Consider the following 20,719-nt stretch of genomic DNA (forward strand, 5'->3'; position numbering starts at 1 on the left):
TTTAGCTGATTCTCTTACAGTGAGTGCAGTTGTAGAAGAAGCTTATAGATCACAAACAATAACAAGTAATCACTAGTAAGAAGAACAACAGTCAGCGCCACAGTAACCCGAAAAAATGATCTGAGGGATATTTTTGTGTCTTTATAATGATCCTGTATTATAAAGAAGTACGTGGTAAAGAAAGCACAGCAAAGGAGAAAAGGTAAAAATGTTTCAATACCTTTGGATTTCTCTAGAACCAACAATACCGGATTTATTAAGATTTTGCGATGTAAGGAACAAAGAATGAAAATAGCGATTAAAAGTTCCAGGTACAGTAATCCACATATACTCAGGATGAAATGTATATTTGAGTCTAATATGTTTTGTCCCCCATTTGAAAATTATGACACCTTCTCTGACAAAATGAGGCTTGAAGGTGAAACACACTATTGAATACTGTTGAAGTTATTCCCTGTTTTTAGCCCTTTACTTACAAAAGTAGCATTTTAGAGAAAGCAATTATCTGTGTTTTTAAAAAAAGACTAAGCAATGAACATCAGGTAAGATTTTCTTCTAAAATAGGTATGTAAAGTTTTGGAATGAAACTGTTCATTTGGTCTGCTCTGCTATCACTAAAACATGAGGAAATCCATGAGGAATGTGGGATAGAGGCAATCCAAAAATCCAGAAAACAGCAAGATTTGGTCTCAGGTTACCATTTATTTTATTTTGGCTTCATCCCGCTATTATCGTCAGAGAGTTTTTATTTTTATTTTTGGAGCTGCTATCCCATGTTCCTCATGGTTTTCGTTCATTTGGTCTTGTTCCCAGTAGCAGCCGTGCACATACTGTATGCCCGAGATACCGCAAAGTGGTACTTTATTATCAAAATACGTCTTCATACTTCGCCGGGACTCGATTCGTCTTTTCATGTGCAGTATGCTCGGTGAATGCGATACACATTAGTTGAGCAACGGTGAGTAACATTTATCTGCTTGTAGCTCTGACAGCTTCCCCGTCCAAGTGTTCCCTCTACACACATTCAAAAAAAATGCTTACCCCTTCATCTCCAGCCTCAGCCCCATGTTGTTAGATAAAAATAGCAGTCTTTTTTAGCACCTTGGGAATTCCCCCGCTGTTAGGAACACGGCATCGTAGCGGGGCAGGGATCCCCAAATGGGACCCTTGTCGACAGTATAGTTTTGCGCCGGGCCATGCCCCCTTCAACCTGCTGATCTTTGTTCAGGCAATTTGGGTGAAGAGAAGGGCTTGGAGTATCATAATTAACTGTGTTCCTTGCTATGTTGCCTATTAGAGTATGTTCATGAGTCCATAAATAGGGTAATTGCTAATTATCTACAATGATCTCACCAAAGCTGTGATTATGCTTTGGAGCTGATAAGTATGTTTAACACTAAGGAAACAGAACACTGCTGTGCACCACAGAGTTAAACTCACCCTTGTGTTTTAGCAAAATCCTATTGCGCTGTATGAATTAAGCAGCATTGTAGTGAGACCTATATGCACAACTGTATGCAGAATTAATTTCTAAAATGCTATACAGTAAGCAAGACCACCTTAGTTGGGTCTGAGTCGAGTTGAGAAAAAAATCCAGTGGCGATTGAGTTCAAGTCAAGACCAAGACCAGAGCAAATTGAGTTCTGTTTATGACCAAGACCAGAAAAGGCAATAAATGGTGTGGATTTCTTTCCAAATGCAAAAGTAATAATTAAGGAGTTTCTTAAGGATGAACAGAAATGTAGATCTTTCTGCAAATCTGCTCTGTGTTACGACTAGGAACTGTAGGAATTGACTAATCAGTGCATAGAAGCTTGAGGACTGTTACATACACAGGTTTGTACAGGTGAAATCCCTTCAACTGTTTGCAGTGCTGGGTAGAAAATGAACTAAACATCAATAAAATGACCCATTTTATATAGGCAGGAAAAAGTCGACATCCAAGGCCGGCCCGGTGCATCGCGATGATGAAATATGCTGCCAGAGCAGCGGCATGGCTCTCTGACGTGTTTTTAATCATTTTTTTTAATACAATGGAGTTCTATGGCTGCTGCGACATCAGCTACACAGACGAGTCTTGTCAGCAAAACAAATTCATTGCTGATTTAGTTATTTTCATAGGATTTGTTGACGGTAAGAAATGCATTAATAAACACCAGGGTTATCCTTTAAGCTTTTGCACACCTGAGTGTCAGTCTTGGTGACAGGTGCACAGGAGAAGCCTAATTTAAGGACTGGTAGTCCTTAAAATTAGAAAAGGTTTTGGATGCCTGATGAAGGTCTGTGACTGCGTGAAATATTGAGGATTCAGTAAAAGTGTTATTTTGTCATCCAAGCACCTAACTTACCGACTATCCTTTTAAATGGACAATTTTGTGTTATCAATGAATTAAACCATTGATATATGCACCAAACTCAAATTCCAGAGTGGACAGCACTGAGATGCCGTCTCTCCCACGGTCCCGTCTCCTCGGGGGTGTCGGAGATGAAAACATCGGGGTTGAGGACTGTCGGCCATAATGCGGTGGGAAGAGAGATCACAGGACATGTCTGGGTTTAACTCTGGCCCCCGGCCTCTGTCAGCACGGCCCTTCCTTAACCACTGTCCCGCTAATTGGCTCTGTGGATAATGCTGGAACTCTGAATTTACATGGAAACGCTTTGAAGAGTTGAATGCGCACGCCCCCGGGCGCACTCTCACATCCGCTCTGCCCGGCCTGAGCAGCGCACACCGGAAACCGCAGCAGAAAGCAAACAGACTCAGCCCAGGGAGGACGAGGAAGAGTTGAACGTAGAGGCGGCGTTTATCTACGGACCCGCGAGATTGGATGTGAAATGGGCACAGCATGCCGCACGCTCACAAAGGACAGAAATAGACAGAGAGAGAGAGAGAGAGAGGGACACAGACAAAGAAAGAGAGGCAGAAAGGTAGACAGACAGACAGGCAGACAGATCGACAGCGGCTGTGTTTACATGCACATGGTAACCCAGCTATTGGCAATACTCCAGTTAAGGTCTTATTTGGGTTAAGCTGATTACATGAACCTTTGATACTCTGAGATTGACTGTCCCTGTTGCCATGAATACACCAGTTAACGGTATGTCTGTCTACCTGAGGCATCCCGTCCACAGATTGAACGATCCACAGACAAAAAAAGTAGGCTATTAAAAGATATGGCTGCCAGAAATTGCTTACTTCTAAGGTTAGGCTACTTCTAATCAGACCTGGGTCAAATAGCATTTTGCACATACTTTTTCTCGTTTTGCAGCATTTGTTTTACCCTGCTTGAGTTGTATTAATATTTAGCACCAGGCCAAAATCATCCAACCAGAGAATATTATGTGAAAGCTACCAAAATACTGTTCTGTGACTCATAACTTGCCTATCCAAAAACGGAATGTACTAAAAGGCAAACCCCACCCACCTGGCACTTCAGGTTGACTAAAACAAACTTTGAGAAGTATTATTTGACCCAGGTCAATGATGATCCCAAGAAATGATGATCAGTTAGAATAAATATTGCTTGCCACCATCTTTTTAGTTGACATCAAAAATGCACCTGTGTGAGTTTGAGTTTATGCAGACGGAGAAAATCAAAAGTGTAAGTAAAATGAAAAGTGTAATCTGTTTAATATGGGAGTAAGCCAGACATTTTAGCCAAGTTTCTCCGAATCTGAGTAGTTTTTCTAACTGCGATATGACGTTTACACGTGTCGACTCGAAACCAGGATACTTGAGAAACCGGGTTAAGATCGTAGTCACTGATGACTTCCAAAGCAGCAGAACTACAGACGAGCTTGACGGAGATTGCGAGTCAGGAGCGCAGCGACTGTGGCACTGTTACGAACGAGGAGAGTGGATGTGTAGAGTCAGTGGACAGGCGGGCCTTCCCTCTCCCGCCTGCATGATGGGCCTGAGCTTTACCACATCAGCCATGAAGCAATTTGGGCCCTCCGTCCCTCGAGGCGGTTATGAGGCTGTCAGAAAGCTTTGTGTGAGAGGCCGTCCTCCGCATGCCTGATCCCTCCTCTCCAATGCTCCTTGCCCTTGTGTGTGTGTGTGTGTGTGTGTGTGTGTGTGTGTGTATGTGCACATGTCTATTTACATGAGTGTGTGGTATGAGCTACCAAGTGTCAACACTACTGTGCGTTTTATCATGTGGAATAAATATGTGCCCCGCCTGTTCGCTTTGACACTTGCATAAGCTGCGAATGTGATTATGAAAGCAATATCCCAGTGGTGTGTGTTGTGCGTGCTAAGGAGCTGTATGTGTTTATCTGCGCTAGTCCCGGGCCTGATGGCAATGTTAAGCTCCCTCTAGGCCAGAGTGTTTATCTCGCTGGCGTTTAGGCTTTGGTCTTTGGACGGCACCCAAAGCGCGGCCCTGCTGTCCGGGACGGCTCCGCTCCGGCTAACTCCCGCTAGTTGACCTCGTTTAAAGGCCTGGCCGGCTGTCTGGCTGTCCCTCTGAGCACAGAAACCACGGCCATCCAACACTTTGTAGCGACCGTGTGTGTGCTTATACTTGTATGCCTATGTGTGAGCGAGTGAGTGTTAAGGGCAATGCATGTGTGAGCGTGTGTGAGATCTATCTATATGTGCACTTATTTTATTTTCACGGATCTAAAGAGGCGAAGTGCGATGAGAAGCATTTCAAGATGGTTCAGTGCTTAATTGAGCGTGCACAACTCCCCCTGTGTTTTTTTTTTTTTTTTCTCCCTTAAAAAACAAACACTGGCTTATCGTCTTATTTCCCTAGTGCCTTCATACACATCCTGAGCTGGCAAATTACAGCATACTCCACACACATGCGTACACACACACACACACACACACATGCAGACACACTCTGCAGAGTAAATTGCCCTCCAGCCAAGCCTTCGCCTTCTAACCTCCTTTCTGTGCATTGTATAGTTCAGTCAGTAATTATTGGATGATAAGCTTTCCTCGGGGTTTATGTTGCACTCTGTAGGCTCACTACAAATATCTACAGAGGCCTATTAGCGAGTTGATTAGGCGCCGTGCTGGACCGGAAGAGCGTGGGCTTCATTTCAAAGAGAGGGAGGGTCCTCGGCGAGGCCTAATTAGGCAGCCGAGTCGAGCTAGTTCCTGGTTTCCCGGTCAGGTGGAAGACGGCTGGCCTCCGCATCAATTAGCGCTACTGTTGGAGTTGGTTTTATTCTCCTGCTTCATGTCAGAGAAAGGTGGATGGAGGAGAATCGCTGTCTTTGATGTCAAGTGAAAGTGTGTGTGGTGTGTGTACGTTTGTGCGCGTGCATGCACGTGCTTCAGTCTAAGGCAGATTTAGAGAGAGAGAGAGGGAGAGAGAGAGAGAGAGAGAGAGGGAGAGAGAGAGAGGGAGGGAGAGAGAGTTTTGTCTATTTCTGAGTCCTGCGGCCTGTCATAAGTGCTCTGTCACTGGCAGACCCTGCTGGTCTGACAGCGTGACGCACTCCGATAAAAAGGCTCTCGCTCCCGGTCACACACATGTCACCATGGCAATTAACATGTCAGAGAGCATGTGATTGACAGCTGCCACAGCTGGGATGTAAACAACGACCAGCGGCGCTGGTGGGGAGACCTGGGGCGATCGTGGCATATAAGCTCTGGATATCCTCTCCCTCTCTCTCTCTCTCTCTCTCTCTCTCTCTCTCTCTCTCTCTCTCTCACTGTCATGAAGAACAAATGGATTGGATCATATTCACCTATTCCTACATCCATATGTAATGCAGATGACAGGAATAGATGGCCTGAAACGGACACCATTACAGGAATTAATAAAGGCGCTGCATGTAATATACAGTATACTTCCAGTATCACCTTTTGAGACTACATGAAACATACTGTAGGAGCACCAAGGTTTTTTTTATTTGTTTGTTTGTTTACATTTAACATTAACGTCTCTAAGAAAACAGCTGGGTCCTTTTGGCCCCTTTGTAATATAACTGTCAGCTTTCCCCTCAATGGTGCATTTGTGGCAATAACATATAGACCTAAGTAATTATCAGTTTATTTGAATAGGACTTCCCCTCTCTGGCTCCCTAGTTGATCAGCTGCCTTCATCTCTACTGTGGAAAAATACAGTAAAGTTAGGCTGCCATGCGAGAGTTTATGTTCTCCAAATACATCCACTATGTATCCATTTTGGACAAACATCATTAATTGAAACAGAGGATCCAGTCTGTAGACGTGTTATCATTTTGTCAACCAAGGACTTATGTCGCACACTATCCGATGAAAAGTATTATTTTTAATTTATTTTGTGAGAACAGCTGTCACATTTTTCAAGCGGTTATTATCTCAGACGTCTTCACATGACCTTGCACTGCAGCTAGCACCCATCCCCAGTGTCTCCTTAGCTCCTTATCCCTACGTGGAAAGGTTTACAGATCTGGTCCAAAAGATCCATTTTATGGCCCATTGAAATGAGTCTGGCTCCTGGCTGGACCGCTGCCGCTGAGATCACATGTGACTGATGGCAGGTAGCTGGGAGGCAGGCTGCGCCGTCTGGGCTGCTTCCCCGTTCAACACACTCCCCGTCCGGCCCCCGCATCAATCACCACAGCAGGCAGGAGTGGGATGCACTGCCAGGGCTATTCCTGGCTCTCACCGTCACACACACACACACACACACACACACACACATATAAAATGCACGCACACACACTGAAATATGCATACTCACGTATACACACACACACACACACACACACACACACACACACACACACACACACACACACACACACACACACACACACACCTGTCTCTGTCTGTTTCTTCTAGTCTCTCAGGCTAGTATGAGGTGGGCATATTAAAAGTGGCAGACAGTAGCTGCAGTGTGCCCCACCTGTCCTGCTCAGGAGGAGACAACTGTTGGTGCAGCCTGACACATGGAGCATCGGGGAGGAAATCACGTACTGGCTTCAACTTGCACCACAGTATTCATTTAAAGCTGCACTAGGCAAGATTTCAATGTAAAAATACACCCGTCTAATCAGCTTAAATCACAAAGTGCGGCTGCAATAGAGGAACCCTGTAATAAAAACACAATTTTATTAGTAATTACTGTTTCTAAAGCATTTTTCGACACAAAGTTGCTATTTTGCAAAGCATTATCAGGTGTTGAATCTGAGTGTGAGTTGCACTTTAACTAGGCTGTTGGTACTTGGTTGTTCTGCATTCTTCATTCAACTCTATTGCATTGTTGTCGTTTGCATTGTTGACACTACAACTGTCAGACATTTTTTGCATGAGTTTGTGAAAGTCTGCTCTCCTGAATCCAAACTTCAAGTGACTAATGTTGAACTCTTTTTTTACTCTTTCATTCACTGTAACATTGTGACCAACATCCTCCTCCTCCTCAGTGCCAGTCATTCCTTTTAGTTTCTTTGCTTCTCTCCTCTACTCTTTGTGATGCAGCTATCTTCTCACTCTGACTATTAGACTCTAGCTCCTTGGCTTCTGATTGGTTGATAACTGGTAAGGAGGCCTCTAATTGGCCAGCAAGTCAATATCAGTGCTGCATGTGCCTTGTGCATGGACACTGCAGAGTGGGATTCTCCAACAGATGTGTATCAGTCTTTTGTTTAATTGGTAGTGTGCGAAAGAGAACAATCATTTTGTAAAAATGGCAGCTGCAGGCTGTTTAGATACCACACATGTTCAAATCACACATTCCAGCTGTAATTAGATTAATTGTGCCGCTCTATAACACAATAGGAAAGTGTCAAACGATCATGATTAGCAATGCTGATGCAATATCTTGATACCCACTAAACTCCTTTAACTCTCTCCATCGCCTCTCCTTTGCCTCTCGTCTTGTTCTGACACTTTTTACATTGCCATACAGTGACCTGTGGCAAAACTGTCTTCACGCAGCATGTTTTCTCTGTTCAAATGAATGGCTGAATGAATACTGTATTGCCTAGGAGTGCACAGGTCATCAGAGTGGGCTTGCAGAGAGTTGTTGTGTGAAGCAGGGTGAGGGGAGTTCAGCAGGCCAGCAGTCCCTCGTCAATGATTCATGGGGTCTGGGGCCTCGTCTGTAGCACATAACATCACTACTGGAGGGCTGGAATGCATGATAAATTCAGAGCATCTGGGCTGAATAATGAAACACATTCAATATATACATTGAATAGAATTTGTTTTGAAATATGTAGACTTTTTGATGCAAGGAATGGCAGTTATAATTTACATGTAGTGAAGTAATATACAGTCTAAATACATAGTGGCGTAATGGATAGGTTAACCGGCCTTTAACTGAAGGACTCCCAAGTGTCGGCGTGTATTCACCCTGCTGAAGTTTCGTTTAGCAAGGCACTGAATCCCTACCAGATTGACTGACCATCCTCTCTGATCTCCCAGGGGAAGGGGGCAAATGAATATCCCCACAGGTCAAAACATAATTTCCTTATGGGAATAAAGAACGTTTTCAAAGCTATTCAAAGAACTGTTGCGCCTATGGTCAGTCCCTCAGTGTAATCGACAGCAGGTGCATAGGTTCCAGTTAGTAGACTTCATGAGAAAAGGCAAGGAATCTGCACACTACTTAAAATAAAAAAGGGGGCAGAAAAAGTATTCTCAAGGCAAGGCAATGCACCAAAATGTGCAAAAAGTTTTGGTGACTTTTGCACTTTTTCTGCCCCCTTTTTGATTTTAAGAAGTGTACGGATTCCTTGCCTTTTCTCATGAAATAAAGTATTGCATTAAAATTAGCATTTTAACATCTGACATAAGTAATGGCAGTGTAATTTACCAGCAGTGAAGCAATATCCATTCTAAATATTCCGTCTAAACAATTTTAAGATCAAAAGGACTCTTGCGTATGAAGTCTGACCCTTCGCAAGGCCATCTTCAACAGATTTGTGTAGTGCCACTTTAAATGCTTTGGCCTCTTCAGTGCAATTTGTCTGAGGAACTTGTTCGCTGAATAGTAACCTGGTAATTACCTTGTGCTTGCGAGGCCAGGGCGCGCTCTCCAAGGCTTTCTCTGAGGACCCACTCTCAGACTTGTAAATGCATGCAGACTTCGCCAAGGACCTTGAGAGAGAGTCAGAAATAGCTGCCTCTTAAGACACACAGAGTCCGGTCCGCCGTGAAGAGCATCACAGCGACCGGTGCTTCATTTAGACGTTGCCACTGGCCTTGCCTCCAGATCTCACAGTCAGGTCACAAACACTTCATGACGTGTCAAGTGTCAGCTGAAGTACCGAAGCTATTCTGGGTCCTTGTTGTTCCTTGGGACTCATAAGTCATTATCATCTTGGCCGAGAAAAACATGTTCAAGTTGTTTGGAAATAAAACTGTTATGTATTTTTGAGGACGCGAGCGAGAGAGAGAGAGAAAGAGAGAGAAAATAGAGTTTTGTGTCAATGACCCAAATGTGTTAATACAGAAGAGAAGATGGAATCTCATTCCCACAAGAAATAGAATTAATAGTTCTCTTTTAATCATGCAAATAAGCCTGTTCTTAATTTAGATATTAATTACATCTTGTAATTTGGCAAACAGCAGAGAAAGTCTGCCAAGGATGCCCCCTGACGCCCCTCGTGTTTTTCTGCGCAGTCCTCACTCTGTTTCCTATCAGACTTTCAATCAAATGGAAGAGGCTTCACTAATTTAATATTGAGCAGCAAGAAGGTACACTTAGACCGAGAGCGGAAACTCACAACTTAAATAATTAGACCCCTCTCCCTCCCACAAGACATTTCAGTCCACATTTTGTTCACTGATGTACAACAAGGCTTTGGAGGTTTGGCTTTTGCAATGACAAAAGCCAAACCTCATCTGTTAATGAGTTCTACGTTTATGTTTAAATTACTTCCTCCCATGTTTTGCATTGGTGTCCCATCAATCTGAATAATATCATCTATTTATAAAAAATCTCAATTTTAATGATAATGTTGATTTATGGAATTTATGGAATGATTTGTGGAATTTAAATGACTAATTTATTATTAAATGACAATTCAAATAGCATCCATTGTCTTCTCTGTATGGCTGATATATATATATATATTTTCTCTTCACAGTGTTTGCCTGTCCATGGCCATGGATTTGTCTTAGACAAGTACAAGTGCCAATGCAGGAAAGGCTTCTACCATCCCAACAGAGTAGCTGTCAACGGCTTCAAGAGTAAGTCAGTGACATATCAGTCACCTATTTCAATGTTTGCCATCTGTCATTACATATGTATTTTTATTTTTTTTTACAATATGTTTTTTGATTTTTCATTGAACAACTGAACAAGTATAACACATACACGTAATAAGCAATGGCACAGTAGGCATTGGCATGAGGCAATGACTCAAAGTCTTGAACAAACAGTTTCTTAATCATGTTCAAATAATATAAAAAAAGGCTATATATATATGTATGTATTACAAAATATGACCATATTAAAAGTCCATAAATGGCTACCATATTTCTTCATACAATCGCATTTTCCCTTTAACAATGTAGGTAAGCTTCTCCATCACAATACATGATGACAATTCCTTGACAAACTGGCTTATACTTGGTTTGGTCACACTTTTCCATGCAAGGGCAATAACCTGTCCTGCCTGTAAAAAGCATGTAGGTCTATCAGAGCTTGCTGTTTGACATATTCCTATTCCTCATATTCCTCTAACTCTTCAGTATCTTATTGTAATATGGATTATTGATCCCTGGTGATTCACTGATGTATTGTGCATTAAACAGTTCTATTTTTCATTTGTTAAAGTGGCCAATCAGAACTAGTTTGTCAGAAGAGTCTGGAGTGGATGTTGAGGCGCATAAATTTAAGTAGCATAAATAATAAAGCAAAGACACTGAATGTCGACAATGAGTTTATTTGTTGAGTTTACATATTTATCACACAAAGGCCTATATTTGCTTGAAATGGGGACATGCAGCTATGAACAAAGATCTTTTTGCTCATAGATATTTAAAATAGATTTTCAAGATATTTTTTTTCCAAAGAAAATTACATAATGATAACAAACGTGAACAAATTTCAGTCCATAGCTCAGTTGCTGTTTTAATATCTACCTCAATGTTGTTTGTCTTGAAAGAGTCAAGTCACATTTAGTCACAAAGTCACATTTTACATTCATGGTACATACCGTTTACTTTATTCACAGATGTTTCCACTTCTGTAACAGTAATCAGCATGATTTCAGAAGTGATTTTGTGTATAATTTTCATAAAGTGTTATAGTTGTATATTAGTTGTGTATTAATGGCAAAACTACAAGCTAAAAGCACTAAATGCTTCTAAATGCTATTCAAATCAGCACTATGATGCAAATTCCTCAGCCCCATGTTCACCAGTAGTTGTTGACCTAGGGTGGCCAGATATCCGGCACTCCAGAATTTGGGGTGTGAAGAAGAAAATGTTTAATTACAGTCCCAAGATATTGTGATGTTGTGCATTATTGGCCCAAATGTACATCAAACAAAAAATGTCACATCTGGTGTGTCCAGATGGCCACAACCATGTAGCAGACAATGTGAGCTGAATGAATAATCTTGGAATATAACTGGCCAATGTGTCATATTAGATGAAATAATAAATCTTTGAGTCTCAGCACACACTGAATTATTCATTTTTATCTCTTAAAATTAAGGTTAAAAACTGTGCCAGTAGAAGTTTAAGGAGTTTGTTTCATTCATGCGTGTGCACCGCTTCATGCCCCACAAAAGTGTCCTACTTTCTGGGGTCAATTCCACCCAATAAAGAACTAGTTAGCTAGTGTCTGTTTGAAAATGAGAGAGTGGCCAAATTTCTTATGGTCTGGTTTGCCTCTCTTCATGTACACACATTGGAACCAAACATGGTTCTTCGGAGTGATGCCTTATAAGAACCATTTCTGGTTCCACAAAAAACCTTTCAAGAGCATTTTAATATCCCAAAGAACCATATATGGTTCTTAATTCTTAGTTATTGGATGGTGGGTGATGGCATAAATGTGGAAAATAACCGAACCTCTCCACAGTATATATTGTGCAATTGCAAATGAGGCTATACAACGCAATGCAGGTGTCTAAGCAAAGGAGTGCAGAAATGGTTCTTTCTTCTTCTGAAAGAAAGAAATGGTTCTTCTATGGCTTCACTCCGAAGAACTATTTTCGGTTCCAGTTCGCACCTTTATTTTTCTGTGTGTAGAACTTCTTCTCTCATTTGGTAGAAATCCCATGGTTGATTAGTTAACCATAACTTACTCAGCTAATTTTACTGGTTATTGACTATGCTTTGGAGCTACATGTATGTCCATGACCTTTAGCTATTAGCAAATGAACCATCCCTGCACCATAAATTATACAAAGTCTTCATTGTATAACCACAGCGATATAAAAGAGACAGTGCTGCCAGCAGTTTCTCCAGGAAACTGCAGACCTTTTGTTACTGCCCGGCCTTAAAACTGGAGCAGCAGTGTCAGCTGGACAGCTGGCTACCTGGGGAAGATAATCAGGTCTGGGGCCGGAGTTATCTTTCTGTTTGGTACTTACTTTTTCCATGTTATTCTGTCTGCTGTGAGTTAATTAAAAAAAGGTCCGTGCCCACACAGAACCCCAGTGGTTTCCACTTGCCGTCCATCACATCACCAACACACACACACGCTTGTATCTCACTCTACGTGTCTCCTTATCTTCCTTTATCTCCCTACCATGCTCTTCTTTCAACTCACTTTCCCTCAAACCTTATATGTTCCTCAGTGTCTCTCTCCGTCTTTCCCCACTTCACACCCTTTCCCATCCCTCCCTCCTTCACTCCCTTTTTGCACCGTCTTCTTCTACCCATTTTCCCCCCAAAATGTGTTCCTTCATGCCTATAACAGCAAAGCAAAAGGCTCCAAAATTTCTCTCACAGAGAGCTGGATGTCTGTGTCTGTTTGTGTGTGTCTGTTTCTGCCTGCTTGTGCTGCTTGCTGTGCTGTGAGTGCACATAAACTTGTGTGTGCCTGTGCGTGAGAGTGTGTGTGTGTGTGTGTGTGTGTGTGTGTGTGTCTTTGAGAATACAATAATAGGGAGGAGAGGCAAGCCTGTTAGCGCGGCGTAGTGCTGCAGTCTGGCCCACCACGGGGCCAATAACAAGCCTGTTAATCCACAAGGGGACATCCTTGACACTCCTTTGCAGAGAAAGCCAGTGCAACTCACTTCCCTTTGTCTCCCAATGATCTTCCGCCATAGATCTTGCATATAAATATGTGGGAGAAGTTAGTTAAGCTCTCCTCTGACTGTCAATCAACTGCAGGAGCAACGAACCAATGAGAACGAGCTAAAGGATATGAGTCATCGCTATGGAGATAAGTAGTCCTTTTGAGGGGATCAATGATGTGCGGAGTCATAGCTTTGAAAAATAGGCCAGTTTCTTTTTAAAGGCAAAATCCCTGCAAATCTCTGAGACAATGGGTGCTTCCAATAAAGCCTCTATAAAAGCTCTGTATAAGTCGACCATTCTTTATCTTTCCAACCATATGGGCGTCTCTCATGGGATTTCTTTACAAATCAATAAGAAGTCCACTGGCTTCATGTCGTCCCCTGGGTTTGCCCGTTATTTATTTATTTATTTTTAACCTTAGTTTCCCCAGGGAAGAGTTTTTCAGCACCATCCTGTGTCACATTCAGAAAGTGACACACATTTACACCTCGGTGCTGTCTTCTACTTTTGGCTCAACAGTAATTAAACAAAATAATAATTTAGCTTCAAACCCTCTGGCTTTAAGTCCACCACCCTAACCTTTAGACTCGTCATTGTTGGGGTCGTTACTGGAAAAAAGTAATAAATTACACATTACTGGTTACTTCTCTTAAAAGTAATGAATTACTATACTTACTCCTGAGAAAAGTAATTAGTTACACTACTCTTTACATTACTTTTGTGTAATGTAAGCCTAAAAGCCGATCGTCCTTGTCAAGATAGGAGAGTGGGCTTATTTCTGTGTGTTTTCAGCCATGTGTTTCTCAGTGGAAACCGCAGTCATCAGCCTTGTATGATATGCCAGCGACTGAACAAGGTGGAACAATGTTGACTCTTCATGTTCACACATATAGATCCATCTCTTGTGTGTTGACACAGTGTCGATAAATCCTCATAAGGTCAGAGCGGGATCAGCGTATCCACTCGGGGGGCTTCGGTCTGTCATAGACTGCGACATGCACTTTGTCTTGTTTGTCTTTTAGTACTGGTCCTGAAGCTTCGCAAGAATCCAATAACAAGGAAACTTGAGAAAATGCATTGATAGTTGTTCCCCCATAGCTTCCTGCTTCTTCTGAGTTCACAATTTACTGTTTGCCACTGTGTCAGAATGACAACAGAGTCAATATTTCTAAATCACAGATGATTCTAAGTAGGCTATTGCATAAGCAAAAGTCTTAAGATGATGCATAACCTAAAAGGGGCAATAAGAAAGGACTGCACTGCCCTGTAGTACAAAATGACTATATCAATGACTAATCAATGATTTCTTGGCCAGGTATTGTGATTTCCAGCTTTCATAACTCACTTTCTGGCCCATACTCTGTTTTGGAACAAAAAAACCTGCCAAACACATTTTGGTCTCAAGCCAAGAAAAGCAAATGACAAAGCAGTATTATTATTACAGTATTTTGCATGGTGATTTATTACCTCCTCACAAAACCTTTCTGTTGGATCTCTGCTCTAATTAGCTAGCTTACTCTCTACTGTGAAAATGTCACTTTATTGTTTGTGTTGATTACAGGCCACCGTAACTCAAGGGGACAGGAGGGATGACATGTTGTTGCAGTTCCTACTGTCAATAGATGTCATAGATTACTTTATGCCTCTTTATTAACAGTAACATCTCTCATCATTGTCTGTGCCAGGGATGGGGAGGAAGGGCACAGCTGCGGACAGCGGTCCCAATGCGGACGAGGGCTCCTCCAGCGACTGCCTGCCCTGCCAACAGGGCTGCGCCTACTGTAAGGACGACACGCCGTGTGTGGCGCGGGAGGACAGCGCCCTCCGCCTGGCCGTGCTCTCCTTCCAGTGCCTCTGCATGCTCATCCTCTTCGTCAGCATGGTCATCATCTACCACTTCCGCAGGAATAAGGTACTTGGGACATTAGTCATTACATGCTATTGCTTATATCACTGTTAATCATCAAAAATATTCCCACATTTGGTATATTTACTGCTTTTAGGGAGTTCTTTCCATTGACTGTAATGTTGGACCAGGGACCTTTAGATCTTCAGTCTAACGATTTCCCAACTGAGCTATTACAGTTTTTTTTTCTGTTTTAGTATGCCATTATTATCTTTGTTTAAGATATTAAAGAAAATATTCCCACAACACCCATTTTCAGCTTTTAGGGAATTTGCTCAATCATTGTAAAGAGCAAAAAGTTTGAAAAAGCAACCGTGTCTCAGAGAGAATTACAAGTTCTAACTCATTCATCTGTTATATATTTGATGTTTCCTGGGCCATATGGCCATCAAAGCCCTTTAGATGAATAAACTAGTGATGTGGGTGGTCACAATGATGCTTTGAAAACATTTCAAACAGCTCAGACAGTACAGATCACCTCAGCGTCCGCACCTTGGACAGCGACCAGCACTGCATGACACTAAACCTGAGTTTATTCTCGTTTATACATCAGGGAACTGGCTGTTTGATCTAAAACAATAATTTGAGAGTCTGCAACTTTGTAAAACACTTATTAAGCTCAATGGAATGGATAACAATAAAGCCTTAGCACAGGAGCTAGCAGTCATCTCTAGATGCTGTAAGGGTTAAGGGTTTGATCAACACTGGGTACGCACTTTGGATAAAAGTGTCCAATAATTGGCATATGATTGATTACGGTCATTAGTCATGTTTACAGTCATGTGGTGTTTCTGCACTGCACTTCCCAGAGATCACCTGTCAATCAAACAGTGTGGGCGGAGCTTGGATTTTCTGTTGATGCAGTTTGAGTTTCTCTTTTCTTTGTCTGTTCAGTCATGGTGGCTATCGCTGCTCATGCTAACTACCCAGTTCTTCTTCTTCTGTTTATTCCAAACAAAAACCGGAAAAACGTAAAATGCATTCCTGTGCTCCAGAGGAGTTTTCCCTTGAAAGACCCACCTGCTCCTGGTGTTAAGAACAGCAAGTGTAAAAGCTTTCATGAACTGGGTATAGGTTGAATCACTGTTGTGTTCAGTCGGTGATGGAGAGTAGACAGAAACAGAAATTTGTTTATATGAAACTCTCACAGATTATTACTTTTATGCATCCGTCAACAATTAACTTGGCCAGGTGCTGAGATTTCTAGCTTTCAAAGCGTTGTTTCTCTTTGGATAGAAGTGTCCACCAAATACCATATGTTGTGTTACAAAACTGCTGAATTATATTCAAAATGAAAGTTAGCTATAGTACCAGTTTAATTACTGAGTTCACTTTCCACACCCAAGCAAACTTTTGACCGAACTTATGAAATCCTCTAAGCCTCTGGTTGGGCCTGTCAATTAATTGGCTTAATTAAAGGCTTTGTCTTGAGCATGAGAAATGTGAGGATTAGCCTGAAGATTCACCACATTACTGACAGGGGAAAATCTAGCCGCTCTATCTGCCACACACCTGACGAGTCTGCCATTATATGAACCGGAGTCGAACAATGGATCTTTCCCATTAATAAAGCCGATAAAAATTTGAGATACTCTAGGGCTTTGTCATAATTTAAAGTACACTTATGTAATCCCCATTAATCTTATCGAACTAAGTTTAAGGGCTTAGTTTCAAAGCTCTTTACGCACTAGAGTTGTGGAGTTAGTGATAATTTAAAACCAGTTAATTTCAACAAACAGATGGGCTTCAGTTCAGTGAGTTGCATTTTTTTTGTTTTTTTGTAGAAGAAGATAAACGTCACTCATCTATTATGAGTAACCAGGGCTAGCGTTTTGTGTTTTCTTTTGTATGTATTTTTAAATGGGTGGCACAGCTGTCTTTTGCTCTTTGAAAGCCCCCTCAAGCATCCTGTCAATTAGAGGACGATATGTTGTTAAATATCTTACGCAAGAGGTGCATAGAAATTGTCTGAAATGGTGAACCCTTCTATAAAAAGTCCTTGAGGCAATAGCTTTCACTGTAGTTCATTCTCTTTCAACCAACAAAAATGAAAGCTTCATTCCCTTTTATATCCGCCTGGAAATATTATAATACCCTGCTGTTTTATACGAGTTTAAACCTCCTTATTCCCCACAATATGAAGAGTACTATTCCTAAATGCTTTTTGGGATAAGAGTTCAGCATTCTGTCATAACATAGAGTTTTCGGAGATTAAAATATTATAATTTTGTCAATAAAGGACTTAAATTACCAGCTATATTTTGAAAAGTACCATAATTTCTTCATCAATCATTTTGTAGGTGTCACTTTTTTTCAAATGGTGAATATCTCAGTTAAGATGGGACTAATTTCTTTAACATCTGTATGATAAGCGAACATATAAAGTAAATAACTGATGTGTAAATGAGAAGTTTAATCTCTGTTGTGTCTTTCTTCGTCGGCAGAGTATCAGAGCATCAGGTCTAGTCCTGCTGGAGGCCATCTTGTGTGGAGCTCTTCTTCTCTACTTTCCGGTAAGACTTTGCTAGTTTGTGTGTGTGTGTGTGTGTGCTTGTGTGTGTCCACGTGTTTGTATCCTTTCACACATTCATTTTCTGACGTGTTTGCTGATAATCTTCTTGCCACGCTTCTTTGAGCTGAAAACAAGAATCTTCTCCTTGACTGAAGGTTGACATTCAGTTTGGCCTTCAGTTCACGCTGTCGCTCATTCATCTAAAACAGCATCATCAGTTTAGCTCCGAACAAAGTTTCCTATCCGCGGCTCGGCTCGGCGCGGGGCAGGATTGTTTGCCTTGTCAGATAGCGCAAACCCCGGTCCATAAATCATGCGGTTTGGGTTTCTGACAGCTGCATGGAGTTGTGATAAGCAGGGTTTTCGCAGCCAAGGTGTGCGTGTGATAAGACGGGGCTGGCAGAGACAAACATCCCAGGGCTTGTTGGTGACCCCCCGCTAACTGTACACCAGCCTGGCCAATGAACCCAGCAGCCTGTCAACACTACCATCTGTTGACCAGCTCGCTCACGCTGCTTCGTACGGGCTGCACTCGTTAAGACCTTCAAGGAGATTGAACTCCATTAGATTCTTCTGACCTGTTCCTTGCTAATCTTAAAGCATAACACTATTTTTGGCCTGGACCCTGTTTTATCTTAAGATCATTTTCATTTACATCTCTTCAGCGACATGCCTCATTACAGAAGGACCAATCGATGTGGTGAAAAAGACGTACTTAAGGCCAAATCACACTTTTTTATTTTTATTTAAGGTTTTATTTAAGGCTGAAAAAAGCGAGGCAGGTTTTTTTGAGCCAGCTGTTACAGGGCAAATAACCAGAACTGACAATCAACTGTCAGTCAAATTTATTATTTATTAGGTTTGTTGGAAGGTGAAACTACCAAGCCAACCACTCATATAGCACTGGGTAGCTCATTGCTTTAACTATGCTGATTAACAGTAAAGACTTGCACAATACGAACCAGAAATATCCAACAATGTGCTTATCTGTCTGCAGGCCTGGTTTTTTGTTAAGATCATGGTTATTACAGCATGTCAGGTCATATATTTTGGGGTGTTCTGCCGCTATGATAACAACCTTCTCCTCCATGTTTATAACTGTCACTGAATGCTTGCCCCACTCGCCATTCATCTGATTGGTCAATCCGTCATAGCGATAGGGCGCTTTTTCCACCATCAGTTGAACTATTTCAACTTGGGGCACCAGGAGTGTTCCTCAAAAAAAGCGAGGTGTGTCACCCTCTGATCGGCTGCTCATGGTGCTTTTGGGGTTGATTTTTGGAGTGTCGATTGGTCCTGTAGGACTGTATTGGAGAGCCAAGCACCCAGGCGACCAAGATGTAATTGCTCCACAGTGACGCAATTGATGATATTTTGGTCAGAATCGATCGTGTGATTGAAAAATATGGGAAAATAGATTCCACGTTGAAAATGGCTGGAGCTATGCTTTAACTGAGAACACGATACTGGCTTCAAGTAAAAGCAGCCGATTTACCGAAGAATTATAAGAATATATAATGAAGCTCAAACAACTGGTATCACTAACTCAGTCTAGCAGATCTTGTGTACCTCATTTTTATGTAATCTATATCAACGAAAATCAATTTCCATGCTATTTTCCATCTTGAATCAGATGGAAAATAATGAATTGGTTTGTCAGAGGCAAAGTTTTGAAGCGCCTTATTATTTTCACAGATGACCGCTCCGCACAACACCCACATAACATTGATTTACATGAATCTAGCATTATGTCTTCTTCTCGGGGGCTTGGGGCGCTGGGTAATTGCAATTTAGTTGCGATCGTACGGAGCTATAGGCTTAGCAAAGCAATGCAGGGTAAATGTAATTAAAGGGAACTCATTTAGAGCTGGCTAATCAATGCAATTAACTGCAACAAGGTCCTGGAAAGTAATAATATTTGAAACTGCATCGCGAGAGCAAGCTGGAGCAAGGTTATTGGTGGGTGAATGAATGAATGGAGGGTGATATTCTTGGATCCAGCTGGTGTTGTGTTGGCACCCAGACTTTTACTGACTGTTTGGGGACAGACCTTCCAGAAATACTAAAAATAGCTGGCTTGTAAAAGTGTTTACAAAGGGAACTTGTCTATCTAGCTTATATATCTCCCAGTTGTTATTATCTGCTGGTCTGCACATTGTAAAGTACAGCAGATGACAAGCCAACGATTACAATTTCATGAATCCAAAATACTGTTGTTGAATAAATGTTTAACAGTTTTGACTGAATTTCAATAGAATTACTCTGTATTGATGTATTGAAATGGAGGTCACTGTGAGGAAGGACTATCCCATTTTAATAGTAAATCTCTCGGCCCGATCATGTGAAAACAGGGTGTTTCTGCATGGCTCCGTGCAGCACGCTAGATTGATCTCCACCCTGATGCATTTGCATGTCTCCCCCTGCGAATCCCATGTGAGCCACGGCTGCGAGGGTAAGACGCATCACTCCCAATCTAAATATAGATTCAGAAATATTCCGCCGCCGCTGCTGCTGCTTCTATTTTAAATAATTCCAGTGTTATTAAGGAGCAGGAGATACATCTCATCCCGCTCCCATGGCATTCTGCTTTGTGGAGTAATGCAATTTTTCCAGCTTTTCTCTCCTGAGTGTGTCACATGCAATAACTTCAGCCCCTTGCTCGAAATGAAAGGGGCGGGGGGAGGAACAGGGAGCGGGTGCAAAAAACGAGAGAGACAAAATTATGGCAGTGCCAAAGCCGGCTATTTCCGTCTGGCTGTGGAGATGAGAGCGGGGAGAGCGGACACACATTTGTGATTCACAATGTGATCCCTGGATTAGCTTGCCAGCCCTGCATTTGTCTCTTTGCAGCTTCTTATTGGCGCTGCTGGCGATGCTTAGATTGGAGTAAAGTGACAGAGTTTGGATTGCTATTGCTACTTGTTTTGCAGATGCCACCGGGTTCCCCAGTCGGGCCGGGGATACATTCACACAGAATAATGAATCAGGGGGGCGCTTCACTGTGGCACCACCTGGGCTCGGCGTGTCAAAATAACCTCTGATAGATCCCTCGCAATAATGGGGGAAAAATGAAAAATGGGATTGAATGAAACGCGATTTTACCATTTTCGCATCCCAGATAATATTTTTAGAACCCTTCTGACTTAACTAC

General features: G+C 42.0%; 1 protein-coding gene across 2 annotated transcripts in view; it reads left to right on the plus strand.

Moving 5' to 3' along the window:
• gpr158a (G protein-coupled receptor 158a) overlaps nucleotides 1-20,719 on the plus strand; it is a 66,099-nt gene that overhangs the window by 21,161 nt on the left and 24,219 nt on the right. For both annotated transcript variants that reach the window (XM_078291302.1, XM_071895503.2), the window contains exons 3-5: nucleotides 10,039-10,141; nucleotides 14,836-15,062; nucleotides 17,501-17,569. In XM_078291302.1, the coding sequence (XP_078147428.1) occupies nucleotides 10,039-10,141; nucleotides 14,836-15,062; nucleotides 17,501-17,569 (399 nt within the window). The remainder of the gene's footprint in view (nucleotides 1-10,038; nucleotides 10,142-14,835; nucleotides 15,063-17,500; nucleotides 17,570-20,719) is intronic.

Source organism: Centroberyx gerrardi, chromosome 22 (genome assembly GCF_048128805.1).
Source record: "Centroberyx gerrardi isolate f3 chromosome 22, fCenGer3.hap1.cur.20231027, whole genome shotgun sequence".
NCBI lineage: Eukaryota > Metazoa > Chordata > Actinopteri > Beryciformes > Berycidae > Centroberyx > Centroberyx gerrardi.